We start from the raw sequence: 13489 nt of genomic DNA, 5'->3' as shown, positions 1-13489 counted from the left end.
AACATGAGCGATGGGAAATTATGTGTTTGGGAGGAGCAGAGATCATGTGATTTGGGCGGAACATACAAAAGTAAAAAAAAAGCATACTGTACTTCTGTGCTAGTCGCAACGAAGTCGCGTTGAAATACATGTACTGTGACTTAGTTCCGACTTACATTACCTTCTATGAGGGACAAATCGCACTGAAGTCGTCCAAAAGTAGTGCAAAAACCTTTTCTGAAGTCGCTGCGTCTTGAGTCGCAACTGTTAGAACGGTTCTGATTGAAATGAATAGATTTTGACTTGTCATGCGACTTGACATGTGTGAAGACGCACAACAAGTCGCACTAGTGGAAACGGGGCCTAACAAAATGAATCAATTCAAAACTAAACACATTTTCCCATTCTGCACATGTCTCCTAAGCGTGCCCAACCTAGATATAGCAGTTATGTTCCAGCCTCTGGTTTCCGGGTCGCCCTGCGGATGCATCGATTGCCCTGTGGAAGAGGTCCGGGACACGTGAGTATGTTTGGCTTGAGGTCAGCAGAAGGGAGCAGACGCCATGCGGGCTGCTAGGGAGTAACCAAAAGGAAAACCTATGGAGAGTACTCTGCTCTCTGGGTGATCGATGTGCATTGCAGCATCTTATCAAAGTTTGGTGCAGTCGCCTACCTTTGTCTTCTTTTCTGTCCTGAGGAGAGAACTGTTTGTTGAAGGAAGGTTTGCTTTCTGAGTAGCGATACCCCCGCAGGAGCCACTTGGATATTGGTTTGCCCGGGCCTCCCACTGATTACTCCACAGCCAGGTACAGGGTATTTTCACACAGCCAGGTGCACACACTCTTCCGCTCGTTGTCTCCAATGGCCAGTCTAGGGGATGTGTTTTTATGTTTTATTTGGAGAACTTGGATAGGAGAAGAAAAACCAGAGCTATCATGAGAGTCCCAACATCCTATCTGTTCAGAGAAATGGGAAACTACAGATGTTCACAAGGAACCACTGTCATATGTGTGGACTTTAAGGGCACAGCATGAGACAGATAACAACTACATGGATTTATCCTAAAATAACATTTATTAATTTATCTAAAACCAGATCTCAATAAAATGAGGAAACTGGCCCCAAACTGATCTCAGCTCATACACAGGAGATCAATGTCTCCTACTAATTTCACTCATGTACATCATACATATATAAGGATAAGTTGGTATATATCATAAGGTTCATGTAGGTATAGATATTTCCTCTCTTCACTTAGATGTAACATTTAGTGACGGCCATGTACTTTATTACTGAATATATCTTATTACTATTATAACAATCTCCTTACTATATGGATTTTTTTGTCTCAGCTTTTTTTGTATACATGTCTACATCATATTTGTTACTGATGTCAACATTTGTATCAATTACTGTATGTATAATAAATGACTACGTTCAGATTCTATTTTTGTATATCTTAGTTGGTGACCTGCCTCATATAAAGTCCCACGACCTCTGTTTTCTGTTTGCATTAACCATTAGGGATGGAGGCAAGTCACTGTGTTTGCTTCGGATCATATTCCTCTATCTTCGTCTGTTCACTGGTCAACGCGTTTCACACAAGGCTTCTTCAGGACTATGAAGATGTACAGACCGTTTTCTCTTAAAATGAACAGACTCGATATTAGTGTTTCATAAACATAGAACATAATTTGTATTTATGTACATCATAATAAATACAAACATGACTTACTAGCACACGGCCTTCCTTCGAACCCCCAACAAATTAACCTGACCTGGGGCAAACACAGGAGGGGGAAATCGGACCAAAATGTGTTGTGTGTATATATATATTTATATATATATAGGTATCTATCCTGATGATCCTAGGTACAAGATAAACTATACAGTATCTCTCAGGTAGCCCACATGTTGTGTGTCTGAGAAAGAACTAGAACCAGAAACGGACATTGGTGGTAAAGCATGGAATTTATATACAGTCCAACATTTTTTACCAAACATATGTAGCAGAAAACAAATTGGCCAAAAATGTTAAAAAATTTTGATTTTTACATTCTTTTTTGGGAATTTAATATAAAAAAATGTGAAAAATATTGTTATTTTTGCAAAATTGTCGCTATTTTTTTGTTAATAGTGCATGATCAAAAAATCGCACAGGTGATCAAAAGAAAGCTCTGTTTGTGGGAAAAAAAAGGACGTCAAATTTGTTTAGGTAGGTACAGCGTCGCACGACCGCGCAATTGTCCGTTAAAGTCACGCAGTGCCGAATCGCAAAATAGGGCCTGGTCAGGAAGGGGGTAAAATCTTCCGGGGCTTAAGTAGTAAAATCAAAGAAACCAAAAAACAACTGTGTGAGGTCAACCAGGAAATAAATACCAAACTGTTAATCCGAGCATGCAGCCTGGCTGGCCAGGAAAGGGGGGGGGGGGTGAGCGTGTGATGGTAATAGGCAGTAATATATTTCTCCCCCTTGGTGGGAGTGGAGATGACCCATCTATAAGGATATACAGTAGATACACACACAGCACAAGGCCGTGTTCACCCTATGAGACATTTCTCAGGGCTGCAGTTCCTCTGAGCTCCACAAGGTGGTGATCTAACTTCTACCCAGACAGAAAGTATCTATAGAAGACAGGAAGTAATGTCAATTGTAGACAGGAAGTGATGTCACAGGAAGTGATGTCAAGTATAAAAGACGTTTTCGGGTGAAAGGTGTGTTGGGAGGAAGTAGAGAGGAGACATTGCTGGACGTGGTAGCAGACAAGGTAATAAGATCTTATTTTCTGTTTACACCCAGCAACCCCCCCGTCATGTCCGTCCTCTTCCTCCATAGTCACTGTGACATCTTTTATCTCCAGCAGATGATGATACACACATATATAGTGTGGAAACCTAGAGTAACCCCTTCAGGGTCAGAACATTCCTCCACTTACGGGGTCAAAAAATTCTCTTCATTCTGGAGATTTGTCACCTTTCCCACCAATCATCTTCTCACCTTAGCAGTCTCTTGTAACGAGGGATGAGATTCGGATTTGGGTTCTCCTGAAACTTGCCCTTTCCCACCCTTCCTCTGAAGATACAAATATCCCCATGCCTCACTATATTAACCATGTGCCCAGGATCGGCATGGTGGATGGAGTGGAGGGGGATCAGTTCTCAGATCTCCTCTCTGGTGAATGAATTCAGAAGAGATGAGCATTTCATCACTTCCAGGTTAAGTGCCATCATTCCCTGGTCACAGTAGTCAGTGAAAAAGCTGGTTGATCCCAATCTGTATTTCATCAGCTTCACTGGGGTCCATAGGTGGCGTTGGAGGTATAATAGACCCCTAATGTCTCCTTAAAGAGGACCTGTCATTTATATTACGCTGTCACAAAGGGGGGTATTGGCCGCACACTAGAGTGAGAGCAATGATTCTGGGGCCATTATTACCGGGTTTCTCTAAAAGAATGACCTGTAGGCGCTTGTCACGGGGTAACGTGGCAGAGCCTGACGTAAGAGGAGTGGCTTACCGGGTAACTGGTGTGGCACAGGTTCACCAGAGGCGCGGAGTATAAAGCCCCGTACACACGTACCGATTGGCCGATTGTAGGCTTGTTAGTATGATGCTTCCGACAGCCGACAAAGCACTTTCGGCCGAAAAGAATCAGTCGTGTAGGCATTAAAATTTTTGTTGGCCAACACCAGAACGGCCGATTGTTCGCCAGTCAGTACAGAATTCGGCTGACAATCAGCAGATTTGCAAGACTGGGCATGCTCAGAAAAGAAAAAACACAAGGAAAGTTAACCATCACATGACATCACTTCTGCAGTCGGCTGCTGTTGGCCGACAAAATTTGTGTGCAGTCACGACAGTTTTCAACAGACATGACAGCCCTGGACAAAAGACGGCCAATTGTTCGGCCGTCTTTTATAGCGTTGTCTTTGCACCATGTTGGGTAGCGAATTTAGACACTATTTCATGGGGACACACAGTTTTAAGAGTTGACATAATTGTGTGCGTGTGTGTGGGGGGGGCGCTTTGTTTTTACAAGCATAACATGCAGATTTTATCGTGTGTGAAAATGTAATTTTGTTTAAAGCCCATCTCTGGGGAAACAAAAAATTACCAAAACCCAAATGAGCATTTAACCCTTGTATAATGGGGGCAGCCCCACTTAAAGGGTTACATGGTAATTTTGGTGTAGGGAACCAGTAAAAGCACTTTTACTTATCTGATCCTCTGATCCCTCAATACGGGCACTCTCCTCTATTCCCTACACTCTGGCAGTGGACTGTCCCTCCTCCTGTCCAATCAAGGGCTTTGGGCTCTGCATTGGTCTTGATGGTCTCAGAGAACCTGTGACCACTCTTTATAAAAAGATCCCCCTAAATAACCCAATCTACATGTTCCAATTCCCACTAGGGGCAACCCGCCTATAACCCCTTATATCCCCATCCTAATATTGTCCAACCAATGCAATCCAGATAATTCTTCATTATCCGTCTACAGAGAAACCCGCATAGATCACATGACCACCACACCATTGATAATGGAGGAGGATCAGAGTCACATGACTGAGAGGTTATTAAGCCACACCCTGGAGATCATCTACCTGCTGATCGGAGAGGTGAGGAGGATTTTGGGAGGTCACATGACATCACTCTTATATATACAAAATTGCAATATATAATCCACCACGTGATAACAATTCAAACAATAATTGATAAGTGTTCAAACATGTGCTAAGTCAACACCGTGACCACACATAAAAGTCCAAAGAAAATATCCAAAACTCAGTAAATTGTCCACCGGGTGAGATACAATATAAAACAATGAAGGTAATATGCTGAGTCTACAGCCTAATGACACAAATTGTCCAATATATCTGTTGAACAAACTCAGTCTTTGTGCAACGAAAAGATGATGATGTGAAGATGTGATGAAAATAAACTGGTGATGAAGTGATCACGACAAGTTGGTGACAGTTTCCCACCACCTTCTAGATGTGCTTCTTACCAGATAAAAAATGCAAAAGGGCATATAAATGATCGCTATTGAGAAATTCCTGATAACACCTCAAGAAACTCAGGGTGAATCAATTATCCCTTCACCAAATGTTCAGACAGCTCCTTACCAGATGTAAAGAAATGGAGAGCATTTCAAAAATGTTCCTTTTCTTCCTGTACTGAAATGATGGGAAAGTTTCTCCTGGCACTTGTCCTCAATTTACCATCCACAGCAATTCCACCTGCTAAGTGTCCTGTGTCCAATGGGCCTTTATGACCAATATTCCCAGAAAGCACAAGGCGATCGGCTACTTCTCCTCTACTTCTAGGCACTTTTTTCTCCTTCTCCTGCTCAGATCCACTTAGTCATACAAAAAAAAATCCATTTAGACAAGAAATCCTTAATCAGGGAGGCTGTAGAGAAAGCCTGGCAGTGGAGGGATGGGGAGGAGAGTCTGGTTTGTATCCTGTGCGCTCAGCGGTTCTTTCTATGGATTCCTAATGCTCTGCTGCAGCAGCATCCTCTCTTCTTCTCCTTCTTGTGCACTGCTTGACTCAGCTGACTCCTGTGCTCGGGATGCAATTCTGCCTGCATCCCCGAGCACAGGAGTCAGCCGAGTCAAGCAGTACATACATTCATTTCCACACATTGGATCTTGGTAGCAGCACAACTTTATTATTAGCGCACTTTTTTCAATTTTTCATGACATCACTCTTACCTCTATTAATAAAACACAGACCTGACCAGAGAGGTGAGGAGGAATCTGGGAGGTCACATGACATCACTCTTATCTAGTCTGGTCAAAAGACCATGTTCTTATTATAGACATGTAGATGATGTCAGATGATTGATATCGTTTTATCTTTCTCCTGATTTGTAGGATTATGTTGTAGTGAAGGAGTCTAGTGGAGAGCCAATCTCAGGGGGATGGAGCAGGACTCAGAGCCCGACCATGGTGCCTCCACCTCGTTCTCCGATACCTGAGAGGAACAGAGAGCAGAAGATCCTGGAACTGACCACCATGATGGTCCATCTGCTGACAGGAGAGGTGAGCGGTGCTGGGAATTCTGGGACATTATCCAGTAACAGACAAGGGATGTGTCTGGATGGTGACTGTATCATTGTGTGTGTCAGGTTCCTATAAGGTGTCAGGATGTCACTGTCTATTTCTCCATGGAGGAGTGGGAGTATTTAGAAGGACACAAGGATCTCTACAAGGACGTCATGATGGAGAATCAGCCGCCCCTCACATCACCGGGTAAGAGGAGACTTTATTGTAAAGGAGAGAGCAGTACGGAGGCTCCACCTAGATCCCCCATCATCTGATAAACATATAGAAACAATGTATTCAGTCAGTGTGTGTGTTTCCTACAGATGGATCCAGTAATGGGAACCCACCAGAGAGATGTCCCCGTCCTCTGTATTCCCGGGATTCCACACAGGAAGGTCACACCATCCCCCACCATCATCAGGTAGATGAGGAACAATCACTGATAGTATCATTAGGATCTGTACATTATCTGCATTGTTACAATTGATGTAATTTTTATTATATATTCAGAGTGGAAACCTGAGAGATTCTAAAGTTGAGGTTAAAGAAGAGATAAAAGAGGAGGATGATGAGGATGGGGTGATGAAGGAGTCAGAGATTCTAAAGGAACACAAAGTTCTGTATCAGGACACCATGGTGGAGTCATCCAGCTACAGAAACCCACCAGAGAGATGTCCCCGTCCTCTGTATTCCCGGGATTCCACACAGGAAGGTCACACCATCCCTCAATGTTACAAGGTTGGTGGATTGGAGCATCTACAACATGGACTTCTGGGAAGGATGTGTTTTTCTTTTTTTTGTTTTTCATAATATCACAATATTAAAGCTTATAACGTTCAGATGATATTCTCTCTCATTTTCTTGGTTTAGAGTGGAGATCCAATTGATATAGATTTTGAGGTTAAAGCAGAAGAAGAAAAGACATATGTGAGGGATGATCAGCAATCTATGGAGGAGGATGGAATAACGGGGACATTTATAGAGGAGGACACTCCTACAGAGATCAGCACAGGTGGGTCATTAACACTAAATACATGTAATCCACCACTGATTACTGAATACCAATATTATGAGTCCTGACCCCTGCGCTATATAATCTATGTTGTATTACAGACTTCTGCTCTAACCCCTCTACCGACTGCTACAGTATCTCACAAAAGTAAGTACACCTCTCACATTTTTGGAAATATTTTATTCTATCTTTTCATGTGACAACACTGAAGAAATTACACTTTGCTACAATGTAAAGTAGTGAGTGTACAGCTTGTATAACAGTGTATATTTGCTGTCCCCTCAAAATAACTCAACACACAGCCATTAATGTTTAAACCGCTGGCAACAAAAGTGAGTACACCCCTAAGTGACAATGTCCAAATTTGGCCCAAAGTGTCAATATTTTGTGTGGCCACCATTATTTTCCCCTCTTGGGCATGGAGTTCACCAGAGCTTCACAGGTTGCCACTGGAGTCCTCTTCCACTCCTCCATGATGACATCACAGAGCTGGTGGATGTTAGAGACCTTGCACTCCTCCATCTTCCATTTGAGGATGCCCACAGATGCTCAATAGGGTTTAGGTCTGGAGACATGCTTGTCCAGTCCATCACCTTTACCCTCAGCTTCTCTAGCAGGCCAGAGGTCATCTTAGAGGTGTGTTTGGTGTCGTTATCATGTTGGAATATTGCCCTGCGGCCCTGTCACCGAAGGAAGGGGATCATGCTCTGCTTCAGTATGTCACAGTACATGTTGGCATTCATGGTTCCCTCAATGAAGTGTAGCTCCCCAGTGCCGGCAGCACTCATGCAGCCCCAGACCATGACACTCCCACCACCATGCTTGACTGTAGGCAAGACACACTTGTCTTTGTACTCCTCACCTGGTTGAATGCCACACACGCCTGACACCATCTGAACCAAATAAGTTTATCTTGGTCTCATCAGAGCACAGGACATGGTTCCAGTAATCCATGTCCTTAGTCTGCTTCTCTTCAGCAAACTGTTTGCAGGCTTTCTTGTGCATCATCTTTAGAAGAGGCTTCCTTCTGGGATGACAGCCATGCAGACCAATTTGATGCAGTGTGCGGTGTATGGTCTGAGCACTGACAGGCTGACCCCTCCCCCACCCCTTCACCCTCTGCAGCAATGCTGGCAGCACTCATACGTCTATTTTCCAAAGACAACCTCTGGATATGACGCTGAGCACGTGCACTCAACTTCTTTGGTCAATCATGGCGAGGCCTGTTCTGAGTAGAACCTGTCCTGGTAAACTGCTGTATGGTCTTGGCCACCGTGCTGCAGCTCAGTTTCAGGGTCTTGGCAATCTTCTTATAGCCTACGCCATCTTTTTGTAGAGCAACAATTCTTTTTATTTTAGATACTCAGAGAGTTCTTTGCCCTCATGTTGAACTTCCAGTAACCAGTATGAGAGAGTGCGAGCGATAACACCAAATTTACCACACCTGCTGCCCATTCACACCTGAGACCTTATAACACTAACGAGTCACATGACACCGGGGAGGGAAAATAGCTAATTGGGCCTAATTTGGACATTGTCACTTAGGGGTGTACTCACTTTTGTTGCCAGCGGCTTAGACATTAATGGCTGTGTGGTGAGTTATTTTGAGGGGACAGCAAATTTACACTGTTATACAAGCTGTACACTCACTACTTTACATTGTAGCAAAGTGTAATTTCTTCAGTGTTGTCACATGAAAAGATAGAATAAAATATTTACACAAATGTGAGGGGTGTACTTACTTTTGTCAGATACTGTATACACATAATATGGATTCTCTTATTTACGCTCATTTCATACCAGCTGGACATTTTATATCTGATGAAAAAATCAAACGAAAATGGAAATAAATTTCTTCCCCCAAATCTGTAGACAATAAGTGGGAAATAATAATTCAATCTGTGCGATATCACCGCGCCGTGTAACAATCAGACTTACAATTCAAAAATATGAAATCTATTAAACAGTGTCAGGAAATGAATAAATAGTAATGTGATCGTCCAATAAGAGGATAGAAATGTGTGTCATGTGACACGTGTCATCAGTCAGTGCCAATATAAATGATAAAGTGCGAGTGCAGAAATTGCAGATGAGAAAGGTGCTGGTGGTCACTTCCACTCACCTTCCCATCTGACTCCTGTGTTACCAGCGAGTCCCACAGATCCCTTCCCCCTCTAGGGATATCGCTCACTCCTCTCCTCCTTCCTCTTCCTCCACGGTATATATGGGGCGGGGGGGTAGAAAATAACACCCCCTCTAGTGCTCTCCGTCTATCTGCTTTATTCAACATTAAAATCCAAGATGATAGAATTACAAAGCCGGGACTTGAGCAGTGCGGACTAAACAAGCTTCACAATGAGATCCTTCACTCAGATACCCCTTCCCTGGGATGGCCGAGATGGGACGTCCCTGCGCAGGCTCCGCCCATATTTTGTATCCTCGCCATATATACCGTGGAGGAAGAGGAAGACTTATTGTCTACAGATTTGGGGGAAGAAATTTATTTTCATTTTCTTTAGGGCTGCATTTTATTTGTTTTTGTGTTTAGTGAAAGAAACTTTCTGAATGTAAGCTGCCATTGGGTGAATGTTTCTGTGAATATTTATACACCATTCTTTACACTACATGATTGTACCAATTTATTATTTATTTTATATCACATTTTATATCTGATGATCTGATTGGAGGACACACTTTTACATGGTGATAATAATGTGATAACATCCTCCAACTTTGGAACTTTAAACAGAAAGTGATAATGAGGGAGGAGTCAGTAACCCAATGATGGTGGTCTTCAGGATTAGTCCAGTTTTCATCTTGGTTGTTCTCCCCCCATCCTCACTCTCTGACCTCTGGTGGGGCTCAGCCCCGCTGTTATTCATGACTAAATCATGGACTAAATAAGGAAGTCCACGACTTCTTGTGTTGGTAAGATGGCAATGAGTGATAGAGGGGGTGGGGACACTCGTTCTATAATCCCCTCATCACTGTCACTCCTATAAAAGACAGTTCTCGTTGTTTCCTCACTCTCTGACTAAGGTCCATGAATAAAGAAATGAACTGGTAGGAGATCAGAGGAACCATTTACTAGTTACCTTGAGGGGGGAATTGTAAGATCCTCAGAGACAAAGCTGCCTGATGTGGGCGGAGTCCTGGTTTAGGAGAACCAATCTGCTGATGTCTAGTAAATAATCTTTTTATTTCTATTTTAGTAGATGGACGGGAGATGAGGAAAACCTCAGAGGATTGTCTCACTTTGTCTCCAGACTGTAAAGTAGAAGATGAGGACATCACACAGTATAGTCCAGGAGAAAACCCAGCTACCTCAAATGTCCATCCGGCACCACACAGTGTAGATGGACCATCGTATTCCTCTTATCCTGAGGAACCTCAGACTGTGAGGGACAGTGCCGGACCATCGTATTCCTCTTATCCTGAGGAACCTCAGACTGTGTGGGACAGTGCCGGACCATCATATTCCTCTTATCCTGAGGAACCTCAGACTGTGAGGGACGGTGCCGGACCATCGTATTCCTCTTATCCTGAGGAACCTCAGACTGTGAGGGACGATGCCAGACCATCGTATTCCTCTTATCCTGAGGAACCTCAGACTGTGAGGGACGGTGCTGTCCTTCCACCAGATAAGAGGTTCTGCTGTACTGAGTGCGGGAAGTGTTTCAGTTTTAAATCCAATCTTAATGTGCATAAAAGATCTCACACTGGTGAGAAGCCGCATTCTTGTCCTGAGTGTGGGAAATGTTTTTCACAAAAGTCATATCTTTCCACACATCAGAGATTGCACACTGGTGAGAAGCCGCATTCCTGTCCTGAGTGTGGGAAATGTTTTTCACAAAAGTCATATCTTTCCACACATCAGAGATTGCACACTGGTGAGAAACCGTATTCCTGTCCTGAGTGCGGGAAATGTTTTTCAGATAAGTCCGCTCTTTCCAGACATCAGAGATTGCACACTGGTGAGAAGCTGTATTCCTGTCCTGAGTGTTTGAAATGCTTTTCACAGAAGTCTGATCTTTCCAAACATCAGAGATTGCACACTGGTGAGAAGCCGTATTCCTGTCCTGAGTGTGGGAAATGTTTTTCAGAGCAGTTCAGTCTTTCCAGACATCAGAGATTCCACACTGGGGAGAAGCCGTATTCCTGTCCTGGGTGCGGGAAATGTTTTTTAGATAAGTCCGCTCTTTCCAGACATCAGAAATTGCACACTGGTGAGAAGCCGCATTCCTGTCCTGAGTGTGGGAAATGTTTTTCACAAAAGTCATATCTTTCCACACATCAGAGATTGCACACTGGTGAGAAGCCGTACTCCTGTCCTGAGTGCGGGAAATGTTTTTCAGATAAGTCCGCTTTTTCCAGACATCAGAGATTGCACACTGGTGAGAACTTGTATTCCTGTCCTGAGTGTGGGAAATGCTTTTCACAGAAGTCTGATCTTTCCAATCATCAGAGATTGCACACTGGTGAGAAGCCGTATTCCTGTCCTGAGTGTAAGAAATGTTTTTCATTGAAGTCTGCTCTTTCCAGACATCAGATATTGCACACTGGTGTGAAGACGTATTCCTGTCCTGGGTGTGAGAAATGTTTTTCAGATAAGTCCACTCTTTCCAGACATCAGAGATTGCACACTGGTGAAAAACCGTATTCCTGTCCTGAGTGCGGGAAATGTTTTTCACAGAAGTCCCATCTTTCCATGCATCAGAGATCGCACACTGCTGAGAAGCTGTATTCCTGTCCTGATTGCTGGAAATGTTTTTCACGGAAGTCCCATCTTTACAGACATCGGAGAACTCACACGGGTGAGAAGTCATATTCCTGTCCTGAGTGAGGGAAATGTTCCGCACTGAAGTCCTGTCTTCCTGTACATCAGGGGTCCCACACAACCCTGGAGGTGTATTAGTGCCTTGAGTGCAGGAAATGTCTTCAATACGAATGTTGGTGGACATATGGGGAAGAAGCACACCCTGATATACACCTCAGATATACTCCATGGCTGATCTTCATAGTGTAAGAAACACTTCATAAGGAGATCAGAGATCACCAAAGACATGGATTAAGTGTTGTCCCGTGTTGGCCATTTATAGCAGGAGAAAAATAAAAATGGAGTCCTTACCTTTCATTGGCTTATGTACATTTTGTACGGGAAGATTTCACAAACACTTACAGATCTGGTTGTTATAAATGTGTTCATGAAATGTGACCCGCATTCCCCCAGTCATGGTGAATTGGGATTTCCTATAATGGTCAGTTCCATCTAGTGGCCATAATGTGCTTTCCTGACAGATGTCCATGGCTGCATACCTTTGGGTAGCCCCGCCCTCACCCCCCCCCTAAGACCCTACCCCTATAAATGTACAAAATAAGCCAATGGCTGCATTCCTTTTTTGTCCTCCTCACTTATAGGTCCATTTCTGTATGAAGTTTTCCTACCTATTGGAAGTATTGGTCGGCGGGTCTGGTACTGGGCAGCTGTGCGGATGTCAGGAGCTTCCTTTGGTATTCAGAAGTCTTCCAGGATGTCCCGAGTGGTCATTGAGTCCCCAGCTATCAGTGGGGTGGTGTTATGGCACACATATGTAGAGGATCCATGCCTGGAGAGTGGGCCCTGCCACCGGCGGCCATTTGCATTGGCTGGGAGCCCAGCTGCTAGCGGGTGGCCATTAAGTGTTAGACACTTGAAATTTGTTTCGGTGCGAATACAAATCCCGACATATTTTTGGTTATTCCTAGATTCGGATGTATCCAAATCTCCAAATTAAATTGTAATGAATTTTGTTGAAATCTGTTAAAATTTGTTTTGTTTATTAATTTTCTAACGAATTCCAACTTTTCAGAACGATTCGAATTCGGATCAGTCAAAAAAAAAAAACAATCGACCGATGCTAATTCTGTGTGAAGAAATAGCTGGTTGTTAATCAGCAAGCCAAGAAGCCGCCCGCCCGCATCCTTACCAACCATGACTCATCAGCTGTCAGCGGGCTTCCCCACTGACAGATGAATTGAAAGAAAAGAATGCCGGCATTTCCCGGCAATAGAAAAAAATGATGTGCTCCCCAGACCCCCAGTCCATACCAGGCCCTTAGGGGCCAATATTGAAAAAAGGTGATGTAGACAGGTGGCCCCGCCTCTTACCAATGTAAATGCGGAACCTGCAGTAGGCAGAGGGCCTCCATGATGGCGAGAGCGTCTTTTTTTATTTTTTTGGGTGCGGCGGGCGTTGTGATTGATGACGGATCTACATTGGGGAAGGCTGGTTTTTATTTTTTAATAAAGAATTTTTTAAAAATTGTGTTTGTGTATTTATTGCTTTTTGACACTTTTTTTAGTGAATAGGTACAGGTACTATGGTCCCGATTCGCATTCACATGGGGGGGGGCAGGATCTGGAGTCCCCTTGGTAAAAGGGGCTTTCAGATTACGATGAGCCCCCTGCCTGCAGA

The 13489-nt window shown here is 43.7% G+C and overlaps 3 protein-coding genes across 3 annotated transcripts in view; 2 read left to right on the top strand and 1 right to left on the bottom strand.

The window, feature by feature from the left end:
- The window catches only part of LOC309550227 (uncharacterized protein), a 1381219-nt gene that overhangs the window by 669581 nt on the left and 698149 nt on the right, over positions 1-13489 (bottom strand).
- Positions 1-13489, top strand: part of LOC309548727 (uncharacterized protein) — a gene marked incomplete at its 5' end in the record, with an annotated part of 365133 nt that overhangs the window by 24974 nt on the left and 326670 nt on the right. The gene's annotated exons all lie outside the window — the stretch shown is intronic.
- Positions 1-13489, top strand: part of LOC309548725 (uncharacterized protein) — a gene marked incomplete at both ends in the record, with an annotated part of 79092 nt that overhangs the window by 13172 nt on the left and 52431 nt on the right. The window contains 2 exons of the mRNA XM_082248680.1: positions 10646-10735; positions 10904-11624. Coding sequence (XP_082104806.1) covers positions 10646-10735; positions 10904-11624 — 811 coding nt within the window. The remainder of the gene's footprint in view (positions 1-10645; positions 10736-10903; positions 11625-13489) is intronic.

This window comes from Pelophylax lessonae (genome assembly GCF_965119305.1).
Source record: "Pelophylax lessonae genome assembly, chromosome: 3".
NCBI lineage: Eukaryota > Metazoa > Chordata > Amphibia > Anura > Ranidae > Pelophylax > Pelophylax lessonae.
Note: the sequence above shows the minus strand (reverse complement) of the source record. Positions and strands in the feature narration are given on the sequence as shown.